The sequence below is a fragment of the Mastigoproctus giganteus genome, chromosome 12 (genome assembly GCF_048544385.1).
Source record: "Mastigoproctus giganteus isolate SK-2022 chromosome 12, ASM4854438v1, whole genome shotgun sequence".
Lineage (NCBI taxonomy): Eukaryota > Metazoa > Arthropoda > Arachnida > Uropygi > Thelyphonidae > Mastigoproctus > Mastigoproctus giganteus.
In genome coordinates, this window is record NC_143586.1 from 21,982,344 (window position 1) to 22,005,968 (window position 23,625).

The 23,625-nt window shown below is 38.2% G+C and overlaps 1 protein-coding gene across 1 annotated transcript in view; it reads right to left on the reverse strand.

The window, feature by feature from the left end:
• The window catches only part of LOC150076771 (BAI1-associated protein 3-like), a 350,663-nt gene that overhangs the window by 87,068 nt on the left and 239,970 nt on the right, over nt 1-23,625 (reverse strand). The window contains exons 20-22 of the mRNA XM_090386647.1: nt 8,249-8,372; nt 4,125-4,193; nt 1,773-1,847 (exon numbers count right to left, since the gene is read on the reverse strand). Of these exons, the coding sequence (XP_090242773.1) occupies nt 1,773-1,847; nt 4,125-4,193; nt 8,249-8,372 (268 nt within the window). The remainder of the gene's footprint in view (nt 1-1,772; nt 1,848-4,124; nt 4,194-8,248; nt 8,373-23,625) is intronic.

Sequence of the window (23,625 nt, forward strand, 5' to 3'; positions counted from 1 at the left end):
CTTGTAATAAATAGAGATGCGTAAGGTGAGTACGTCCAATACGTACTCTGGCAAGTACAACCTCTTTGTGTCTGTTTAAGTGGAACTAGATTTCCATACCTGCGGATTCTGTTTTATATTTCGTAACTTGTTATTTAACTGATTATGCCAAATCTCTCCATTTTTCATTGCATATTCGGTGTATGATTAATTTATAGTCTGTGTAAGGAATCTGGGATTTCTTGCTGCTTTATCTGTATGCTCATTTCCTGGTATTCCAGCATGCCCTGGGATCCAACAAAAAGTGACACTGCCTATTTTTAAGAATATCCGATATTTGAGTTGTTATTTGAATTATCAATGGATGTGGAGAGCGAGAATTGCCATGGAGCGGTGTCACTGCACTCAAAGAGTCTGTATAGATTATAGTCACCTCCAAGAGTTGCCTCCAAGAATATGTTTTATGGTTTGAGCATGCTCAATGCTGATGGGATTCTTCCTCTCGCTGAGAATAATCACCTGAGAGGGCATAAATTCAAATTGAGGAAAGACAGATGTAGGACAGATGTACGGAAATTTGCCTTTAGCCAGCGGGTGGTTGGTTGGTGGAACAGACTTCCATCCCTTGTCGTGGAAGTTGATAGCCTAAATAAGTTTAAGGCTCAGCTGGACAGGTATTTTGAACGAACAGAGAGGTGATGTGGAAGTGGTTTCTTTTTTTTTTTCTTTTTTTTTTTTTTTTGGCTGATTGCTTTCTTGCATCAAATGCCTCTACTAATGCTAATGCTAGTCTTTGGAGTGGAGTTATTAGCAATGAAAGTATAACCCATCTTAATGGGGCGCCTCCGTAGCCAGGTGAGAAGGGGCAGCAGTGCTAGCACATGCTTCTTGATTAGACCGGGGTTCGAGCCTGTGACCACCAAATACGGAAGATGCAGAAAGGTCAGGGAATGACCACCGCATATCCCGGAGCAATATGGCCTTAGTTGCCAATGCTCCTAAAAAATCCAAATAACAAAAACAAATATTGCTTCCTCTTCAACTAAAAAACTTGGTTTTCTCTTTCGCACTCACTGTTACTTTTCTTCCAAAGGAGGATGCCTATTCTGTAAATTTTTTTTCAGTTTCTCAAAATATGAACTCTCATGACAAAAAATCAAAAAACAGCTGTTCACTCTGTACAAATCGCAAATCCGCTCTACCATGGAATATTGATCCCATATCTGGGGCGGTGCCCCCAAAAGCTTTCTCAGGCTTCTAGATTCCATTCAGAAGAGGGCAGTTAGGTTAATTAATGACTCATCTCTAATAGAGTCTCTCCACTTGCTGTCTCATAGATGTGCTGTTTCTGCTGCATATCTTTTCTACAGATACTTCCATGGGCACTGTTCTTTTGAATTGGTTTCTATAATTCCCACTCTCTCTTTCAAAACAGTCCGAACACATGCTGCCACCAGCCAACATCCATTTACTGTCCAACTTCAAACTCACAGAACCAACTTTTCATCTTCCTCGTTTATTCATTTAACTGCTGTTTTCTGGAACAACCTTCCTTCATACGTATTTCCTGAAAATTACAGTCTACAGAAGTTGAAGTCTAATGTTAACAAATATCTTCTCTCGTCTTCTCAACCTCCAACCCAAGCTCGGTACTAAATACTATAGGTTCTAATATCTCTCGTGTTTGGGGTTTCATATAAAAAAAAAAAAAAAAAAATATATATATATATATATATTTATTTATTTAATAACTTATTTAATAACTTTTATAGTTTATTTATTTAATAACTTACCTCTACAATTTTTAAAACAAATGCATACGATCCAGCAGAATCAGGCCATGATAGCTGTCTCCAAAACTCTTTAATCTGAAAGGAACTACAACTAAATTCCAGAAATAAAATAATTATTTTCAGAGGAAAAAATCTATAGTTGGCTACTAGTATGAGCATAAATAAAATTAAAATAAGTCTAATTTGCTATTAACCAGTATATTATTTCTCAAAGTAATCTCTGTAAATGTTTAAGAACCTATATGCCTATCCCCTTATATTTTTTCATATGCCTATTCTATTAGTAAATTAATAAGAGGAGTATACCTCAATATAGTACGTGGAACACTTCCGTATGACACCCTCCAGAAATTAAAACGAAAAAATCGACAACTTACCGGTACATTAAAGTAAAATATAAATAATTAAATAATTAAAGTAAAATATAATTAATTAAATAATCAATTTAACACAATTCAAAACAATTAAAATTCAAATTAACGCAATTAAAAGAATCTAACGAAAATATTCAAAACGATTTTTCTTCCTTACTCGAAAATATTCAAAACGATTTTCCTTCCTCGAAAATATTCAAAACGATTTTCCTTCCTCGAAAATATTCAAAACGATTTTCCTTCCTTGAAATTTTCAATATTTTCGTTAGATTCTTTTAATTGCGTTAATTTGAATTTTAATTGTTTTGAATTGATTTTGAATTGTGTTAAATTGATTATTTAATTATTTATATTTTACTTTAATTATTTAATTATTTATATTTTACTTTAATGTACCGGTAAGTTGTCGATTTTTTCGTTTTAATTTCTGGAGGGTGTCATACGGAAGTGTTCCATGTACTATATTGAGGTATACTCCTCTTATTAATTTACTAATATTATTATCAACGTAGAACATATTGAGTATTACAGCTCTGATTCATACTATCTAATATTCCTATTCTGTAAATTTTTTTTCAGTTTCTCAAAATATGAACTCTCATGACAAAAAATCAAAAAAATCTGGGCTATGTGGGGGATGGTTGAGCAGCCCCTCTGCCAAGGGATGCTGCTATGTGGAGGATGGTCCAGCAGTCACTGAAGAGTTCCTAAAGTATGTAGTTCTGCATTGCAACATAACAAAATAATTCCATCAGATGTCCCAATCTCTTGATCTTATAGTACCTGGCATCAAATAAAGAATTATCTTAAATGGTTGTGTAGCAAACCAAGGGCTAATAAATAAACAGAAAAGTAACAATAGAAAGACCAACAAAAAAAAAGATAAGAAAATAAGAATAAATAAATAATTGTGACCTTTCCAGTACTTCTTCAAATATTTGAATTTTTACAGATATGGTGATGCTGCATTTCTGTTACAAATGCTGTAACATTTCTGTTACAGCATTGCACCCCCCCACACCCTAATAACTGCATATTTCTTCCACTGCTGCAGCCCAAGAATGCATTTTCATCATTTGCATAATATAACAGGTGTTACTGACTCAGTCTTCCCCTTCACAGTTTTTTCTTTTAATAAACTGAAAAAAAAAAAAAAAACTAGTTTGTTCTTCTATGCATTTAGCAGCCAGCAGGGTTTTAAATGCAATGAATAAATTCGATGGTCTTAATATTCAAGTCAGAACAACTTTTCCATAGTTATGCATTTCCATAATCCTTCCTTGAAAGCTTATTCTGTTACTTGTTTAAAATAAGAGAGAACACCAAGAAAATCTGTTTCAAGACTTACTAGTCTTTAAACACACATATATATATATTTTTAAAATTTATTTGTTGGTGTTTGCAGCATTTGGTTAACTAAATAATGAGAATTTTTTTCTTTCACAGATAGTAGAAAGTAGAGGATACATACTTAAATTAAGAAGAACAATTTATAGACTGAATATAAGAAAATTTTTATTTAGCCAAAGTTTATCAACCATTAACTGGTCTAATTTTTGTAAAACTAGAAAGTTTATGGAAATTTAAGAATGGGTTGGGAGAAACATGAATGAAATCAGGTGACTTCTTTTTTTTTCTCCTTCTAGGCTGATGTAAAACAAGTTGGCTTGTTTGCATCATCATTTTTAATTTATTAAATACTAAAATTAACATTTGTTATTGATTTATGTTCATTGTTGAGGAGCTTACCCACCTTCATGTGGAAAATTTTGGTTTTCTGAGTGGAGAAAAAATCTCACAGTGTGAGAATTTTGTACTCTTTGCTTTCTGTTACATTTTCAAATGTAACTGAGAAAGAAAAGAGTAAAATTTGTATATACACTAAAGAGAATATATATTGAAGTGATAATAGAGTATACATGCTATAGTAATACGACAGTAATAATACAATAATAATTTGATTATGCAGATTACATACCTGAACAAAGCAAGTTACAGTGTCGACAGCTGAACTGCTGTATTTAACACCAGGATCCATAAATTTTACCTTGAAATAATTTAATTTTTACAACATTAATTAAATTATTACATCTCATATAAACATATACTGGTGTGCAAAACTTAAGGACCAACACTATTTCTAAAGATTGCAACCACAAAATCTTTACTTAAGGTACTCTTTACTGATGAGAGTGGATTCAGTCTTAGTAGCGATTCTGGACGTCAGCTAATCTGGCGAGAGGTTGGCACACGGTATCACCCCACAAACATCACTGAAAGGGATCAATATGGCAGTCGAGGTGTTTTCGTCTGGGGAGACATTATCTTTGATGGACGTACACAACTGCAGATACTGAGGTGGTACTGTAACCGATGCACGCTACTGTACTGAGGAAATCCTTCCCCATGTGCGTCTGTTCCAAGGTGCAATTGGCCCTGAGTTTGTGTTTATGGATGTCAACGCCACACCCCATCACACTGCAGCTGTGATATGCCTTTGGAAAGTGAGGACATTGTTTGTATGGATTGGCCTGCCAGTTCCGCTGATCTAAATCCCATCGAACACAGGGAAGATGCCTACCGGCATGTCCACACCCACCAGAAAATGTTCACCAGCTGAAGATGGTGCTGACAGAGGAATGGATGATGTTACCGCAAGAACTTATCAACGACATTGTTCTAAGTATGGACAGGTGGTGCAAAGCCTGCATCGACATTAGGGGTGGCCATATCTCCTACCGAGGACCACCTCTTCACTTTATTCCATCTTTGGCAGTGATGCATCTGTATCATGGCAACCAGTGCAATGTTGCCATTTTTGAATAAAGTCCCTCTGTACTGTTTTGTTTCCATTGTTGTGTCGGTGTTGTTTCCTTCATCATTTCTGAACCTCACGAGGTTCCTTTGGTATGCTTTTCCCATATCCAAGCCACTCCTATGGGAAGCTACAGGTGAAAACCTGACTGGTCCTTAAATTTTGCACACCAGTGTAGCAATATTTTATACTAATTACAGGTTTAGCAGAATATGGCATAAATTATACAGCTGTTCCAAAAATTAAGGGAATCATTGATGTCAGCCATTACTGAGTAGTCAGATGCAGGTACAGGGAGTTACAGTTCATATTTGCATGAAACCAAACAAATGTGTAACCCACTATCAACAGTAAGTTAATATTATATATTTGACCCTATATGGCCACACCAGAGCATAAAATCCCTCCCCCCCAACACACCACCAGCCAGTCTCAAGGATGGTTTAATAAAATCTAGGAAAACATAGGAGTACTCAACTAACAGCAGAATACTTTCATATAAATTCTGCACAATAATATTCACTCAATGACAATGTTGCATGGAAAAGAGAGAAGCAGTTAAGGCCATTTTCATGTTCCTTAAACAAATTTTTATCCTCTTTACATTCCTAGAGATGGTGGCACTAACACATTTGAGTTCTAGAAAAATCGGTAGCGCAGATATTGTAATGAAAACCATGATCTACAAATCAATGGATGATCTATTAACAGAAATCCCAAAAATAATAAAATATTTTAAATATGTAGGGTGATTACAAAATAACTTCAGGGAGAATATAACAACTCCCAGAAGTCATAGTTTGAAATCCTTTGAACTTAAATAGGCAAATCTAATGTCCTTTTCTAAAAAAAAGGGAATAACTGATGTTAACCATGACTGATTAATCAGCATGCAGTTATAAAGAGTTACAGTTAAAATTTGCACATTAGGTGTGCTTAAGTTGTTGTAGTTGTTGGTTTAGGGATTTATTAGACACACTGGCAACTGTGGCCATAGTGCGCCAAATGTGCTTAAGATATCAGGTGTGGATTTGGATAGTTTTAATTTGTGCCACTTTTTACTACCATTTAAAAAACAGTCATTTATCCAAACTGACACTAGGGGGGGTACATTATGGAAGGCTAGTAAAGCATTGATGCATACATGCAGTGCTGTAATGTTCAAGCTGCTAAAGGAATATAAACATGTCTAATCTGTTGTAAACACTTATTTATGGAAAAAAAAAAGTAGGTCCAGATTTGATGTACAACAAAGATTACATTACATTAGGCACTTTGATTGATATCATCAACCAATAACAGAAATGTTTTTGTGCGAATTTTCAAAAAAATGTGAAAATTGTAATATTTTTCAAATGGAGATATATATAAAAAATTCTTTAAGTAGTAAAATATAATAAAGGAGTAAAAAAAAGTGTCCTTCATGTTAATTTTCCAAAAAATTTTGCTTTGGTTTCATTTTCCTACATTCTTGACTGAAAGGTGGCCTTTAAGGCTTAAAGGGACTGAAAAACTTTTAGAGCTAAAGCCTCATGTTTGCGAGCAAGTTTACTGACGTAAAAGTTAGTGCTACTGCATCATTTTAATACGCAGAAACCTACTAAAGTAGTACATAATTGGCATCATTTAAATATATCTCATGTTGTGAATACCTTTACAATGAGTTAGCATTTTAGCATTAGCATTAGTAGAGGCATTTGATGCAAGAAAGCAAGCTTATGCATCATCAGCCAAAAAAAAAAAAAAAAAAAAAACACTTCCACTTCACTCCTCTGTTCGTTCAAAATACCTGTCCAGCTGAGCCTTAAACTTATTTAGGCAATCAACTTCCACGACAAGGGATGGAAGTCTGTTCCACCAATCAACCACTCGCTGGCTAAAGGAAAATTTCCGCACATCTATCCGACATCTGTCTTTCCTCAATTTGAATTTATACCCTCTCAGGTGATTATTCTGAGCAAGAGGAAGAATCCCATCAGCATTGAGCATGCTCAAACCATTCAATGCTTTATACACCTCTATCAGATCACCTCGCTGGTGCCTAGTCTCCAGACACTGTAATTTGCAAAACTTAAGCCTTTCTTCGTAAGAGCACCCCTTTGTTCCATTCACTAATCTTGTTGCCATTCTCTGTACTCGTTCCAGCAGCTCTACATCCTTCTTGAAATGAGGCCCTCAGACCTGTATACAGTACTCTAGGTGTGGCCTGACCATTGCCTTATACAAGGGAATAATCACCTCCTTATCCCTGCTAGAAAAATTCCTATATATCATTGACAATACACCATGATCGACTCTTGCAGCCCGTCTGCACTGCTCAGAGAACTTCATATCTGCCTGCACAACCACCCCCAGGTCCCTTTCATTCTCTACCACTGTCAGTGTAGTACCACAGTTGCCATGATATTGCACTACCTCGAATAAGTAATGCTTCACCAATAGAGAAGACTAAAATGATGCAATAGCACTAACTTATACATCAGTAAACTTGCTCACAACATGAGGCTTTAGCCCTAAAACGTTTTCAGACTGATAATCAGTCTGAACATCATCACGCATTTCTCATATTGTGGAGTTATACTACACAACTGGGTTGTCATCATTGCAATGCCATGTTGTGAAGGTATTCACAATGGGTGGCCTGTAATAAAATAGTTATTACAGCCAATTGGCTGTAATAACTATTTTATTACAGTCAATAAACTAGTACAAAAGTTAACCAGAGGCTGCACATTTTTTTTTTTTTGTTATCCTCAGGTACAGCAATCTTCAAACAGATCAACTTTCATCTAGCGATACTGACATTCTCTACCTACCGGTCATCAGCAAAGGCATAATCAGACATGTCAGAAGACATGGAATATCCACTTACTTCAGGGGGATGTGTTCCTTGAAGAAGAACACATCCCCTGTGAAGAAGGTAATAAAATGTCCCCAATCTAGGGAGAAATGTAGGACATTTTACCAACATGCATATAAACATATATATGGAAATAATACAGTTTATCAGTTTTTATACTGTATATAACAACCATTATTATACAAGTTTGAAGGTGATGAATTGAACTGCAATAACCAGGTAAGTGATCTCTGGAGATTGAAGGATTCATAAGATGGTCTGCAGAGTTCAAAAGTTCAGGAAATGCTGCCTACATCATATAACAATAAACCAGAAAATTCATATTTCATGTGGAATCAATGTTTCCCTTATTCTAAAATTTTACAGGTATTATTTTTGTCTAAATTGTGTATATAATAAAAATATAAAGAATAAAGAAAAAATCTACCTTATCTAATTCTACAGCTTTCTTTATCCTTTGGTTAGCTTTAATTTTGGCAACAGTAAACCACTGGCGAACAGCTTCAGCAAACCATACATAAAAATTAGTGATTGTTAAATGTTTCCTTTCCCTAAAAAATAAATTACTTTGAATTAGATTTTTGTACTTTTTAATTACTTGGGACAATTTCATATATAGAGGGAATATATGAATATGCAAAATCACAGGAATGATCAAGGCTATTCTTTTAAAGATACACATAATCATTGTAATAATAACTGCATAAAATATTTCATGAGAAAGATAAAGAAATGATATAGCATGAGTACAGAAAATAGTTATGACCTGTGCTCAGTAGCTAGCTACTGCATTAGTTACCATTTAGTTCAACATCAGTGGTGAATTTTGAAGAATTATAGATTATTCCACACTATTCTTGTTCAGAAAAAAAAAAAAAAAGTGAAATATAAAAAAAACTTCTTTTTCTCTTCTGAAGAAAACTGAATTAGAAAACTAAATGCAAAATGGAGTATCAAGATGAATATAAAAATGAATGTTGTGCTAGTGAAATGTACAATGTGTGGCAATAAGTTTCTGGACTGGTGAAATAAAAAGAACAAAAAGTGAAGGAGTTCAAAAATGGCATATTTTTATTCAAAGTAATCATCTTATTGAATGCACTTAATACACCATTCTAAAAGTTTTTGAAAAGAGTCAGTGAAGCTGTCCAAAGAGATGATGTTCAGTTCAATGGTTACATTTTTCTTTATGTCCTCAACATCCTGAAATCTCTTTCCTTTGAGGACAGTTTTTACCTGGGGAAAGAGGAAGAAGTCTGCTGGTGCTAGATCAGGAAAGTAAAGTGGATAGTTGATCTGTACAATGCCGTGTTTCATCAGAAATTAGCATTAGCATTAGTAGAGGTATACGATGCAAGAAAGCAAGCTTATGCAGCATCAGTCAGAAAAAAAAAAAAAAAAAAAACCCTCTCATTTAACCCCTTCATTCATTCATTGCAAATGCCTATCAAGTTCAGCCTTAAGCTATCAACTTCCACAACAAAAGATGGAAGTCTGTTAGACCAATCAACCATCTACAGGCTAAAGGCAAATTTCTGCACATCTATTCTATAACTGTCTTTCCTCAATTTGAATCTATGCTCCCTCAGGTTTTTAATCTCGGCAAGAGGAAGAATCCCATCAGCATTCAGCTTGCTTAACCCATTCAAGGCCTTATACACCTCAATCAGATCACCTCACATGTGCCTACTCTCCAGGTGCTGCAATTTGCAGAAATTAAGCCTTTCTTGGTGAGAGCACCCCTTTGTTCCCCTCACCAATCTTGTTGCCCTTCTTTGTACTCGTTCTAGCAACTCTATATCCTTCCTAAAATGAGGCCTCCAGACCTGTACACAGTACTCTAGGTGTGGCCTGACCATTGCCTTGTATGACGGGACAATCACCGCCCTGTCCCTTCTAGCAAAATTCCTATATATCATTGACAAGACTCCATGACCTGCCCTGGCAGCCAGTCTGCCAGGGCAGGTCATGGAGTCTGCTCAGCAAACTTCATATTTGACTGCACAATTACCACCAGGTCTAATCCAGTTGGAGTAGCATACTGTCTTTACTGTCGTTAGTAACCCTTCCAACCTTTGTATCATCTGCAAACTTGGACATTAATCCTGATATACCTTCATCAATATCATTCATGAATATACAAAACCAACAATGGGCCCAGCACCGAACCCTGGGGAACTCCACTAATAACATTTGTCCACGAAGAGCAGTGTCCACTGATTACCACTCTCTGTCGTCTCCCACTCAACCATCCCTTTATCCATTGCAGCAACTTACCCTTAATGCCATACTTCTCCAATTTGTACAGCAGTCTTCCATGTGCAACAGTATCAAAAGCTTTCCTGAAATCCAAGTATATGATATCAAAATTATTTTTGACATTCAGTTCCTTTGTGACCATATCATAGTATCCAATCAAACTGGTCAGATAAGGCCACCCTTTAACAAACCCATGCTGTGTCTTAACTATTACTGCAATCTTGTCTAGATGATCCTGCAATGCTTCTTTAGACTCCATTATTTTCCCTGGAACACAAGTTAAACTAACAGATCTATAGTTACTTGTGTCAACTTTTGAACAACATTTGTGAATTGGTGATATATTTGCACACCTGCAGTCCATGGGGGACCTCCCCCGAGTCCAAGCAAGCTCTCATAATTATAGCCAAGGGTTTGCTTACTTCCTTTGCTGCCTCCTTTAATATAACTGGATAGATCCTGTCCACCCCAGGTGCCTTCCTTATGTTTAACTTCAACAATTTCTCCTCCACTCTGCTCTCAGTTATTACAAAATCACTTAGCTCCCTGTTACAGTTTGATAAACTTCTGGCATTCCCCTCATTGAATAACTCCTCATGTGTGAATTTAGATGCAAATTACTCATTCAGTTTATCAACTACCTAAGAATGGTCATCAATAGTCAACCCATCTATGTTAAGTGGTTAGTGCATCTAATTATAAATGGGTAGTAATCTAGATCTTACTGCATTTGCGATAATACCGATAACTGCAATTGTGTGGGTTTTTACACTATTATGGTGAAATGTGTTCCCCTTCACTAAAATCTTCAATCACATAAAAAACAAATTTTCAGAAACTTCTCTTCATTCCTATTTACATAATATAATGATGAAGGGTAAGCGACCAACGGAACGTGCAAGTGGTGGCAGTGACAGGAAATGAAGATGAGAATGATTAAGAAGTACAACGCAGGACAAAGTTTGTCATCTATTGCAAGGGAATTAGGTCTCGCTTCTTCAACAGTGAATACTATTTTAAATGACAGTGTGCGTTTTTTTTTTTTTTTTTTTTTGGTAGTTGTTGGCGCATCAGCTTCTGTGGCCATAATGCACCTCCCAAGGATCCAAGCCCGAGGTGGGATTTGAACCTGCAACCTTTGGGTTGCCAGGCAGGCACTTTACCCACCCGGCTAGCCCGGTCGGCGACAGTGTGCATAGAAAAGAACATGTTAAAGGATTAACGCACTTAAGATCAACAATGATCACAAAACGCCGTTCAGGTGCTATATCGAAGATGGAACAGCTGTTAATAATATGGATGGAAAATCCGATTAGAAGCGAGTGTCACTGAGTCTATTGATCACTGAAGCAAAAGCAACAAGTAGTTATAAAGATATTAATGGATAAGTACATCAAACCCTGACACAAACTGATTCATCCCTTTCCTTCTAGAGTTTACATAATTAAAGAACTCTTTGCTGTTTTTCTTTGCATCCTTTGCCAAAGATTTCTCGTAGTTTGCCTTTGCCTGCCTAACCTCCTTTGTGACTTGATTACAGACAAGCTTATATCTGCCATACGCTTCTGCGTCACCTGATAATTTACATGCATCCCATACATTTTTCTTCTCTGCCACGAGCTTCATTAATTCATCTTACATAAATTAAGGCCTGAATCTTGAACAGTATTTCTTAGTTGGAATGAAAAGTGTAGTAGCCTCCAAGATTAAGTCCCTGAAGGCTTCCCATTTAGAATTCAATGTTGGTAACATCATCAGTTGATCCCACTGTACAGAATTTAAAAACTATCTGAGACCCCTGTAGTCACCTTTACAAAAGCAAAAGCCCTTAGATTTACCCCTGATGGTAGTTAAGTAATCTTTAAGTAATTCCCATATCAGTACATTGTGATCACTGTCACCCAGTGGTTCCTTTATCTGCAAATTCTTAATGCATGAATAATCGGCACCTCCATAGCCAGGTGGCCAGGAGCAGTAGTGTGTAGCACATGCTTCTGGAATAGACCAGGGTTTGAGCTCGTGACCACCAAATACCGAGGGTGCGGAAAGGTCAGGGAATGACCACTGCATATCCCCGAAACAATATGGCCTTAGTTGCTAATGCTCCTAAAAGCCAAATAACAAACAAACAGCATGAATAATCATTGCTGATAATAAGATCAAGAGTATTACTCCCTCTGGTTGCCTCTTGAACATTAGCATTAGTAGAGGCAACTGATGCAAGAAAGCAAGCTTATGCATCATCAGCCAAAAAAAAAAAAAAAAAACCACTTCCACTTCACCCCTCTGTTCGTTCAAAATACTTGTCCAGCTGAGCCTTAAACTTATTTAGGCTATCAACCTCCACTACAAGGGATGGAAGTCTGTTCCACCAACCAACCACCCGCTGGCTAAAGGCAAATTTCCGCACGTCTATCTTACATCTGTCTTTCCTCAATTTGAATTTATGCCCTCTCAGGTGATTTTTCTGAGCTAGAGGAAGAATCCCATCAGCATTGAGCATGCTCAAACCATTCAAGGCTTTATACACCTCTATAAGATCACCTCGCTGGTGCCTAGTCTCCAGACACTGTAATTTGCAAAACTTAAGCCTTTCTTCGTAAGAGCACCCCTTTGTTCCATTCACTAATCTTGTTGCCCTTCTCTGTACTCGTTCCAGCAGCTCTACATCCTTCTTGAAATGAGGCCTCCAGACCTGTATACAGTACTCTAGGTGTGGCCTGACCATTGCCTTATACAAGGGAATAATCACTTCCTTATTCCTGCTGGAAAAATTCCTGTATATCATTGACAATACTCCATGAGCTACTCTTGCACCCGTCTGCACTGCTCAGAGAACTTCATATCTGCCTGCACAACCACCCCCAAGTCCCTTTCATTCTCTACCACTGTCAGTGTAGTACCACAGAATTGATACGTTGCTCTGGGGTTGCTGTTTCCCATGTGTAGTACTTTACATTTGTCAATGTTAAACTTCATTTGCCACCTCTCAGCCCATCTGCTCAACCTTTCCAGATCCTGTTGCAGTAGCATAGTGTCAGTAGTGTCCCTGACAACAATGCCAACCTTTGTATCGTCTGCAAACTTGGACATTAAGCTTGATATACCATCATCAATATCATTTATAAATACAGAAAACAATAATGGACCCAACACTGAGCCCTGAGGGACTCCACTAATAACATTAGTCCACGATGAGCAGTGCAGTGTCCATTGATTACCACTCTCTGTCTTCTCCCCCTCAACCACCCCTTTATCCATAGCAGCAATTTGCCTCCAATGTCACACTGCTCCAATTTGTGTAGCAGTCTTCCATGTGCAACAGTATCAAAAGCCTTTCTAAGATCCAAGTATATAATATCAAAGCTATTCCCTGCATCCAGTTCTTTTGTGACTGCATCATAGTATCCAATCAAATTGGTCAAGCAAGACTTCCCCTTAACAAAACCATGCTGTGTCCGAGCTATAACTGAAGTCTTGTCTAAATGATCCTGCAGTGCTTCTTTAACCAGTGCCTCCATTAATTTTCCTGGAACAGAAGTTAAGCTCACAGGTCTATAATTACTTGTGTCAGCCTTTGATCCTCCTTTGTGAATTGGGGTCACATTTGCACATTTCCAGTCTATGGGTACCTCCCCTGAGTCCAAGGAAGCTCTCATAATTATGGCTAAGGGTTTGCTTACTTCCTTTGCTGCCTCCTTTAATATAACTGGATAGATCCCATCCACCCCGGGTGCCTTGCTTGTGTTTATCTTCAACAGTTTCTCCTCCACTTTACTCCCAGTTATTTCAAGATTCTGTAGCTTACTGCTAGAGTTGAATACACCTCTGGCATTCCCCTCGCTGAATAACTCCTCATGTGTGAATGTCGATGCAAAATATTCATTTAGTTTGTTAGCTACCTGAGCAGGATCATCAACAGTTGACCCATCAATATCAAGTGGACCAATCTGATTCATCCCCTTCCTTCTAGAGTTTACATAAGTAAAGAACTCTTTGCTGTTTTTCTTTGCATCCCTTGCCAAGGATTTCTCGTAAACTGCCTTCGCCTGCCTAACCTCCTTTGTAACTTGGTTGCATATCAACTTGTATCTATCACAGGCTTCTGTGTCATGTGTTAATTTGTAAGTATTCCATCCATTTTTCTTCCCTGCCATATGCCTCATTAGTTCATCTGACATCCATTTTGGCCTAAACCTTGAACAATATTTCTTAGTTGGTATGTAAAGCCTAGTAGCTTCCAAGATAAGTTCTTTGAATGCTTCCCATTTTGAATTTGCTGTTGGTAACATCATCAGTTGGTCCCACTGTATAGAATTTAAATACTGTCTCAGTCCATCGTAGTCGCCTTTACGGAAGCAACAACCCTTCCCTTTACCCCTAATGGTAGTTACCTCTTTGAGTAAATCCCACTACAGCACACTGTGATCAATGCCACCTAGTGGTTCATTTATCTGCAGATTCTTAATGCATGAAGAATCACTGCTGATAATCAAATCAAGAGTATTACTCCCTCTAGTTGCCTCCCGAACATGCTGATGTAGAAAACAATCATCTAATAAATTCACAAAAGCCTTGCTAGTGTGTGAGTGACCAACCCACAAATTCCAGTCAATATCTGGGAAATTAAAATCCCCCATTATAAGACTCTCTGATTTACTGGCCCACTCTATTTCCCTGTACAGTTTCTTATTATACTCATCAGAGTCATTAGGCCTATAGCACACTCCTACTCTCAATTTTGATCTCCCAATGCTTATGTCACACCAAACTGACTCAACACTGCACTGTCCAGCAATGTCGACTGGCTTCACTTCCTTGGTTTTTATGTGTTTCTTAACTAATAGCATAACCCCTCCCCCCTTCCTATCCTGTCTATCCTTTCTGTAGACGTTGTACTCCCCAAATTGCAGTTCTGCATCCCTTATATCTGTGTGACACCACGTCTCTGATATCCCAACAATATCTGCCTTTGATGTTTTGAGCAATACCTCAAATTCATCAAATTTATTTACTAAACTCCTAGCATTGGTGTACACACAAGTATACCTGCACCTGTTTCTATTCTTAGCTACCCTAACACAACCCATGTGTTTACTTGTACCGCAATGGCTCCCAGCAGTCTCTGAAATATCATGCATCTTGTTTTTCAGGCTTCTGCTCATTCTAATAGAAGCAGTGCAAGAATCTCTTTCACCTCTGCCAGTGGCTATTGTCAATCTATTGGTCTTTGTCTCCCCCCAAGCTAGCAGTTTTCCGACCCACCTAACACTGCCTCGATAGCATCAGCAAATATTCTTGCACCCTTTCTATTTAAGTGTATCCCATCCCTGTAGAAGCAATCTCTCCTGTTAAAAAGTACAGTCCAGGCTGAAAAAAATTCTACCCCTTGAGCCTTGCACAATCTTTCCAGGGCCAAATTGATTGACAAGGCTCTCATCATATACTCCCTCCTATCGTGTCTGGGCAGAATTGCAGACACTTTCAAATTCAACCCTAATTCTCAGCTTTTGTTCAACAGTGACCTGTACTTGTTAAGTAATTCTGCCGGTCTCCTACTCTTAATATTATTAGTGCCAACGTGTACAACTATATCACCTTTTGTGCCCTTAAAAGATGATATTCGCTCTACAACGTCATCAACCTTTGCCCCTGGCAGAGGTTGATGACGTACCCTGGTCCTGTTCCACCTATCCTTTTACAAAGCATGTTCCCCGTTTCCCTGACAACAGAGTCACCAACAACTACTAGTTCCTTCGGGACCAGCGCATTCTGCCTTGGGGGTTGTCTCTGTGTCACGTGATGCCCAAGTGCAAGCTCTGGCGTTGATGTGGGCAGCTGAGAGCTTGATGGGGCCCTCAGTTTAGTTTCTTCGAGGGCATCCACCCTGTCCTTCAAGCTCTCATATAGGCCTACAAGAACGCTGAGTTGTTGCCTGATATCGATACACTCCCTGCATCGCGCACACACAAAGACATCCCCCATGGCAGTATCATGTCCCGTACCCGATTGCTCTGCAAACATCAAGCAAACAGTGCATTTTATAAGGCTGTGAGTCAGAGGACAACTGCCCCCCCTCAGTTCTGCTCTGAGCCACAGCACTTCCATTAGCTTGAGCCTTTTGCTTTGCTGCTCTGGTCTGGTCTGAGTCATGATTCTATTAATTTATTAATTAATTATGATTAATTATGTTATGTTATTAATTATGTTAAATATAATTAATTATATTACGTTTGTAATCTAAGTCGTTATATGTATTTATTTAAAAGTACAATTTAACTGCTAACGAAGTTCAACTAACGCTATCTAGTACGGTATATAACTATCGTATCACAAAGGCGGGAAAGTTACGAACGGTGAATCTACGGACACCTTCAAATCTCGCTGTCTCAATTCAGAATAAACTAACGATCCTTACTAGGTCTATAAGCTACTTACAGAAATAATTCGATGTAAAAAATATTCAATCAAGCGGCTAAATATGGCTAAAGAACTCTCGTTCAGCGGAGTTGCAAACACGTGGATACCCTTACCGATACTTTTATGCAATTACAAGGCCGAGTAAAGAATAAATACACCAAATTAATCAGAAAATCACAAAATAATGTTATACTACTAAATTTAAATCAAAAGTTTTAGAAAAACAATAATTTCAAATCAATAAATAAGAAAAATCCACTTAGCAGCTTTGAACACGACTGTCTCTTAGTAGCCTCGTCAGCAGACTTTTATGCTGATGTAGAAAACAGTCATCCAATAAATCCACAAAAGTCTTGCTAGTGTGCGATATCTGGGAAATTAAAATCCCCCATAATAAGACATTCTGATTTACTGGCCCATTCTATTTCTCTGCACAATTGCTCATTATACTCATCAGATTTTAGGCCTATAACACACACACACACACCTACTTTCATTTTTCCCTTCTCAGTGCTTATGTCACACCAAACAAACTCAACATTGCATTGTCCACCAACGTTAATTGGATGCACTTTCTTAGATTTTGTTTCTTAACAAACAGAATAACCCCTCCTCCCTTCCTATTCTTTCTGTAAACATTGTACACATTGGGGCAAAGCCAACTTAGTTGATTGCCAACTTAATTCAAAGCCAACTTAATTCAATCCTTCTAAAACTCAGTCATCTTATATCTCACAAAAAAGGATTCTTCTGTTCCTATGCTTATCTTTGGAAACATTTCCTAGTTCATTTCACAAATATATGTGGTCTCAATTCTAAACTAAACAATGTCCATTTCCACTTGCAGTCTGCCAAACCCCATATACTTTTTCTGACAGAATCTCAGTTATCGGTTGATTCAAATACTGCTCATCTCAGTTGCCCAAATTATTCGCTGTATGATTCCTTTTGCCTCAAAGGTGGTACTTGTGCATATGTCCGTTCCGATATTCCCTGCCAGAGACTTGGTAATTTGGAATCTCCACTTTTTGATCTTCGCTGGCTTAAAATCTCTCCACCCCATTCTGCAAAATTCATCTGTCGTCTCTACTGTTCTCCTAACTCCACTAATCACTTATTGCAACTTTGCAATAAGTGATTAGTGGAATTAGGAGACTTTGCAACTTTCCTAACAGTGAGGTAATTTTCCTTGGTGATTTTAATGTTCACAACTTCAGCGGGCTTCTGTTTTCTAGTCACACTGACCCAGCTGGTCAAGAAGCTGAGACTTTTGCAATTACTAATGACGTTGCTCAGATTGTTCATTTACCTACAAGAATACCGGACAATCCTAAACATACATCCAACACACTTGATCTTTTTCTCACAAACAACCCTTCTAAGTACATGGTCAAAGTGAGTGGTCCTTTAGGAACCTCAGATCACAACTTGGTGATTGTCTCTTCTCCAATGGAGCCTTTATCTCATGGCTATCCCAGCTTTGTATTGTTTGGCATTACAAGAATGCAAAACGGGATGACCTGAGAGATTTCTTTTCTTCTTTTCCTTGGTCAAATTACTGTTTCAAAACTTTTGATGTCACCGTTTGCTCAGATGTGTCAGTGAAATTATTCTTGTAGGAATGGAATCCCTTATCCCACACTCCACTTTAAAATCTCGTCCTTCATCTATAAACCTCGGTTTTCCAATAAATGTGTCAAGGCTGTCCAAGAGAAGAATGATGCATATCGTAATTGGCTTGTTTCCAATTCTTCAGTTTCATTTTCTGCCTACAGCAAAGCCTGCAACAATTGTAAAGCAGTTATTAATCAGTCCAAACTAGATTTTGAACAGACTAAGAGTAGAAAACTTGCTTCTTGCCCTAATGGTAGCTGAGATTCTGGTCTCATGTCAAAGCTATTGGCCACAACTTTTGCCCATCTCTGCTCCCTCCTCTGTCAAAACCAGATGATTCTGTTGTCACTTCAGCCACGCCACTTCACTTCACTTCACTTCACTTCACTTCAAGGATAAAGGTGACCTGCTAGCATCCCATTCTTCTTCCAACTCCTGTATTAATGATCTTGGTAAAACACCTCCCACCATTCCTGACACGCTCCATTCAATGCCTTCTGTGTTCTTCCGTCAAAAGGATGTTAGAAGGATTTTGACGAATCTTGATGCTATTTGTTTGTTTATTTGGTTTTTAGGAGCATTAGCGACTAAGGCCATATTGCTCCGGGATATGCAGTGGTCATTCCCTGACCTTTCCGCATCCTCTGTATTTGGTGGTGATGGGCTCGAACCCCAGTCTAATCAAGAAGCATGTGCTACTCACTGCTGCTCCTTCCCACCTCACTACGGAGGCACCTTGAATATTGATGCTAAGAAAGCTCCAGGTCCTGATGGTATTTCTCCACTTGTTTTCAAAACTTGTGCTCTTGAACTTACTCCTGTTCTTTGCTGCCTTTTTTCACTTTCTTATTCCAAAGGTGTTTTTCCTTCTGCTTGGAAATTTGCTCATACCCAGCCAGTTCCTAAAAAGGGTGACAAATCCCCCAAATCCAATTATCATCCCATTGCAATTACTTCTACTTTTTCTAAAGTAATGGAGAAATTAATTAACTGCCAACTTTTAAACTACCTAGAAACCTTCCATCTGATCAATGATCGTCTGTAAGGATTACGTCATAAGCCCGAATATCCACTAGTGATATTCTGGCTTATATTACCCATTTATGGACTAATTCAATGGAAAAGTTCAGTGAAACACAAGCAGTTTCTCTTGACATCTCAAAGGCTTTCGATTGTGCTTGCTATAAAGGTTTTCTAAACAAGCTTCCATATTATGGTTTGCCAACTATTTTTTTTTGTAATTGGTTATCCAGTTTTCTCTCTGATCGCCCACCGAAGGTGACGGTAGATGGCTCTCTGTCTTCTAACTTCTCCACTAATTCTGGTGTCCCCCAAGGTTCAGTTCTTTCCCTCCCCACTCTTTTCCTCTTGTATATTAATGATCTTCTTCCATTGACTGGAAATCCTATCTATATTTTGCCAATGATAGCACATTGCATTCCACTTTCCATTTTGAGAAATCTTGCCAGCTTCAACTTCTCGAATATCCGCTACCAATTCTATAAATGCCGATCTCCAGGTAATTCTCCAGTGGGGTATAAACAACTTACTTGATTTAAATCCTTCTAAAACTCAGTCTTGTCTTTTATCTTGCAAAAAGGATTCTTCTGATCCTATGCTTATCTTTGGTGACACTCTGATTTCTAGGAAAGTTGATATATCTCTTTTGGGGATTACCTTGACTTCTAATCTCTTTTTTCACAAGCACATTACAAATATTGCTTCCTCTGTATCTAAAACACTTGGTTTTTCTCTTTCGCTCTCGGCTTTAATTTTCTTCCAAACAGCTGTTCACTCTGTACAAATTGCAAATCCACCCTACCATGGAATATTGTTCCCACATCTGACGCAGTGCCTCCAAAACCTCTCTCAGGCTTCTAAATTCCATTTAGAAGAGGGCAGTTAGGTTAATTAATGACTCATCTGTAACTGAGTCTCTCCACTCGTTGTCTCATAGATACACTGTTTCTGCTGCATGCCTTTTCTACAGATACTTCCATAGGCACTGTTCTTCTGAATTGGCTTCTATAATTCCTGCTCTCTCTTTCAAAACAGTCCAAACACATGCTGCCACCAGCTAACATCCATTTCCATCTTCCTTGTTTATTCATTCAACTGCCATTTCCTGAAACAACCTTCCTTCATATGTATTTCCTGAAAATTACAGTCTACAGAAGTTCAAGTCTAATGTCAACAAATATCTTCTCTCGTCTTCCCAAGCACAGTACTAAGTACTATAGGATCTAATACCTCTTGTGTTTGGGGTTTTCATACCCCCCTCCCAAATTCCAAATCTGCACTGCTTATACCTGTGTGGTACCACGTCTCTGATATCCCAACAATATTTGCCTTTGATGTCTTGACTAGCACTTCAAGCTCATCAAATTTATTAACTCTACTCCTAACACTGGTGTACATGCAAGTATATATTTTCCTGTTTCTTCTGTTAGTTACCCTAACACAGCCCATGTATTTATTTGTTCCACTATGACTCCTAACAGTCCTGGAAATCTCCATTGCCTTGCTTTCCATGCTGCTGCTCATTCCAATAGAAGCAGTGCAAGAATCACTTTTGCCTCTGCCTGCAGCCACTGTTAACCTTTCAGTCTGTGTATCCCCCGAAGCTAGAAGTTTTTCGACCCACCTAACATTGTTCCATAAAATGGCTTCACGTGTGGAATGGGTGGGGGGCACTGTTGTGCAACAATAACTAGCTGCCTTACTCTCAAAATTGTGGCCTCACCCATAAAATGCACTTCAATAGTCCATCTTGGGCTTTAGTGAACTTCAAAATAATTGATGATTTTGAAGTCCATTGCATGCTCTGATGCTTCATCTCTGGATCATATTGAAACAACCAACACTCATCTCTCAGTGACAATAAAGTTTAGGAAATTATGTTGTCTTGACAAGTCTGGGTGAAGTCTTTGCATGATGACACTCTTCACTGCTTCTGCTCATCTGAGAGGCTATGCAGCACAAATTCTGCATAGACCTTTCTTTTCCCAAATCTTCATGTAGAATTTGATGAATTGTCTCCATATTCATACCCAACTTATTAGCCATCATTCAGCGTGTCAAACAATGACCTCTTGCCAGAATTTCCCAATCTTTTGCAACTCTGTCATTTCGAGAGAGTGAAGGATGCCCACTTCTTGTGTAGTTGCAAACATCCTCACATCCATCTTTGAACTGCTTATATCAAACACACTGGTACAACAATGTTTCTTCACCATAAACAGTTTTTAACATTTCATACATTTCTATTGCAGATTTCCCAGATTAAAGCGAAATTTGATATTCATTCGTTGCTCCACTTCAAAATCATGACACAGAATTTAATGCTTCTAACAAAACTGGTTGTTGTTTGCAACTTGTTGACCTACCAGACAATCTACATACTACCATCCATTGGAAGAAGAAGAAGAACTTGACTGCAACAGCACCAATCCAGGAACTTTATTGCCACACCTTGTTGTTGTTGTTGTTGTTGTTTGGTTTTTAGGAGCATTAGCAACTAAGGCCATATTGCTCCAGGATATGCGGTGGTCATTCCTTAACCTTTCCGCATCCTCCGTATTTGGTGGTGACGGGCTCGAACCCCGGTCTAATCAAGAAGCGTGTGCTACGCACTGCTGCTCCTTCCCACCCCACACCTTGTATGAGGTATCTAGAAAGTTCTGAGAATGATCAATAATAATTTGATTTTTTTCACTTAGGTAGTGATCCTATCTCTAGAATACTATCATGGTAGTTCCCTCATTTATTATACATCCGTGATACTGACAGCCATGTTGCACCAACAGATGGCCCAACTTCAACCAATCACAATCAAGACTAGTTATCGTAGTTTTCCTCACTGTATGTTACGTCATTCTGTACTGCGAGTCATGTATGGGATTTCTGGTGAAAATGTGTACAACATACTTTGTGATTTTTTGAAATGAAAGATTTAAAAGAACAAGGAGTTTGCATCTGGATTAGTATTAAATCTGGAGCAATAAAAATTGGTAAAACAACTTCAGAACATGATCTGTTATGAACAAGTTGCCTTCTCAAAAGGAAAAAAATGTTGAAGTGGTTTTCAAGATAAACTGGCAGACAAACCTATTCTGTTTGTCTGCCAGTTTATGGCCAAGAGCAAAATGATTGTGGTCCACTTCCTTCCTCCTTACTTGTCAGACCTTGCTCTCTTAAAGATACAAGATTTAGCAATTTCTGAAAGAATCAAGGTCTAACAATGTCTTGGAGATTCCGAAAAAATTACAGGAAATACCTGACAGTATTAGAAAAAAAAACATTTCAGACATGCTTACAATGATAGAAGAATTACGGGGCTTAGTGTAATGAGTCCCAAAGGATGTGAACTTTGAAAGAGATACAGTACAAAATTAAAGTTAAATGTTTTGGAACAGGACCAGGGTATGTCTGCCAGGGTCAAAGGTTGATGACGTACAGCAGATATCTTTTAAGGGCCCAAAAGGTGATATTGTTGTATACATTGGCACTAATGATATTAAGAGTAGGAGACCGGCAGAATTACTTAACAAGTACAAGTCAATAATGAAAAAAAGGCCGTGATTTAGGGTTGAATTTGAAAGTGTCTGCAATTCTGCCCAGACACAATAGGAGGGAGTATATGATGAGAGCCTTGTCGATCAATTCGGCCATGGAGAGATTGTGCAAGGCTCAAGGGGTAGAATTTTTTTTAGCCTGGTCTGTGCTTGTTAACAGGAGAGACTGCTTCTACAGGGATGGGATACACTTAAATATACACTTAAATATTTGCTAATGCTATTGAGGCATTGTTAGGTGGGTCAGAAAACTGCTAGATTGGGGGAATACACGGACTAGTAGATTAACAGTAGCTGCTGGTAGAGGTGAAAGTGATTCTTGCACTGCTTCTATTGGAATGAGCAGCCTAGAAAACAAGATGCAGAAGATTTCAGAGACTCCTGGGAGTCATTGCAGTACAAGTAAACACATGGGCTGTGTTAGGGTAGCTAAGAATAGGAACATAAATAAATTTGATGAATTTGAGGTGTTGGTCAAAACATCAAAGGCAGATATTGTTGGGATATCAGAGATGTGGTGTCACACAGATGGAAAGCAGAAATGGAATTTGGGAGTACAATGTGTACAGAAAGGATAGACAAGACAGGAAGGGAGGAGGGGTTATGTTATTAGTTAAGAAACACATCAAATTCAAGGAAGTACAGCCAGTCGACATGGCTGGACAGTGCCATGTTGAGTCAGTTTGGTGTGACATAAGCAATGGGAAAGCAAAACTGAGAGTGTGTTATAGGCCTAATGACTCTGATGAGTATAATAAACAACTGTACAGGGAAATAGAGTGGGCCAGTAAATCAGAGAGTCTTATAATGGGGGATTTTAATTTCCCAGATACTGACTGGAATTTGTGGTTGGTCAATCACACACTAGCAAGGCTTTTGTGGATTTATTGAATGATTGTTTTCTACATCAGCATGTTCGGGAGGCAACTAGAGGGAG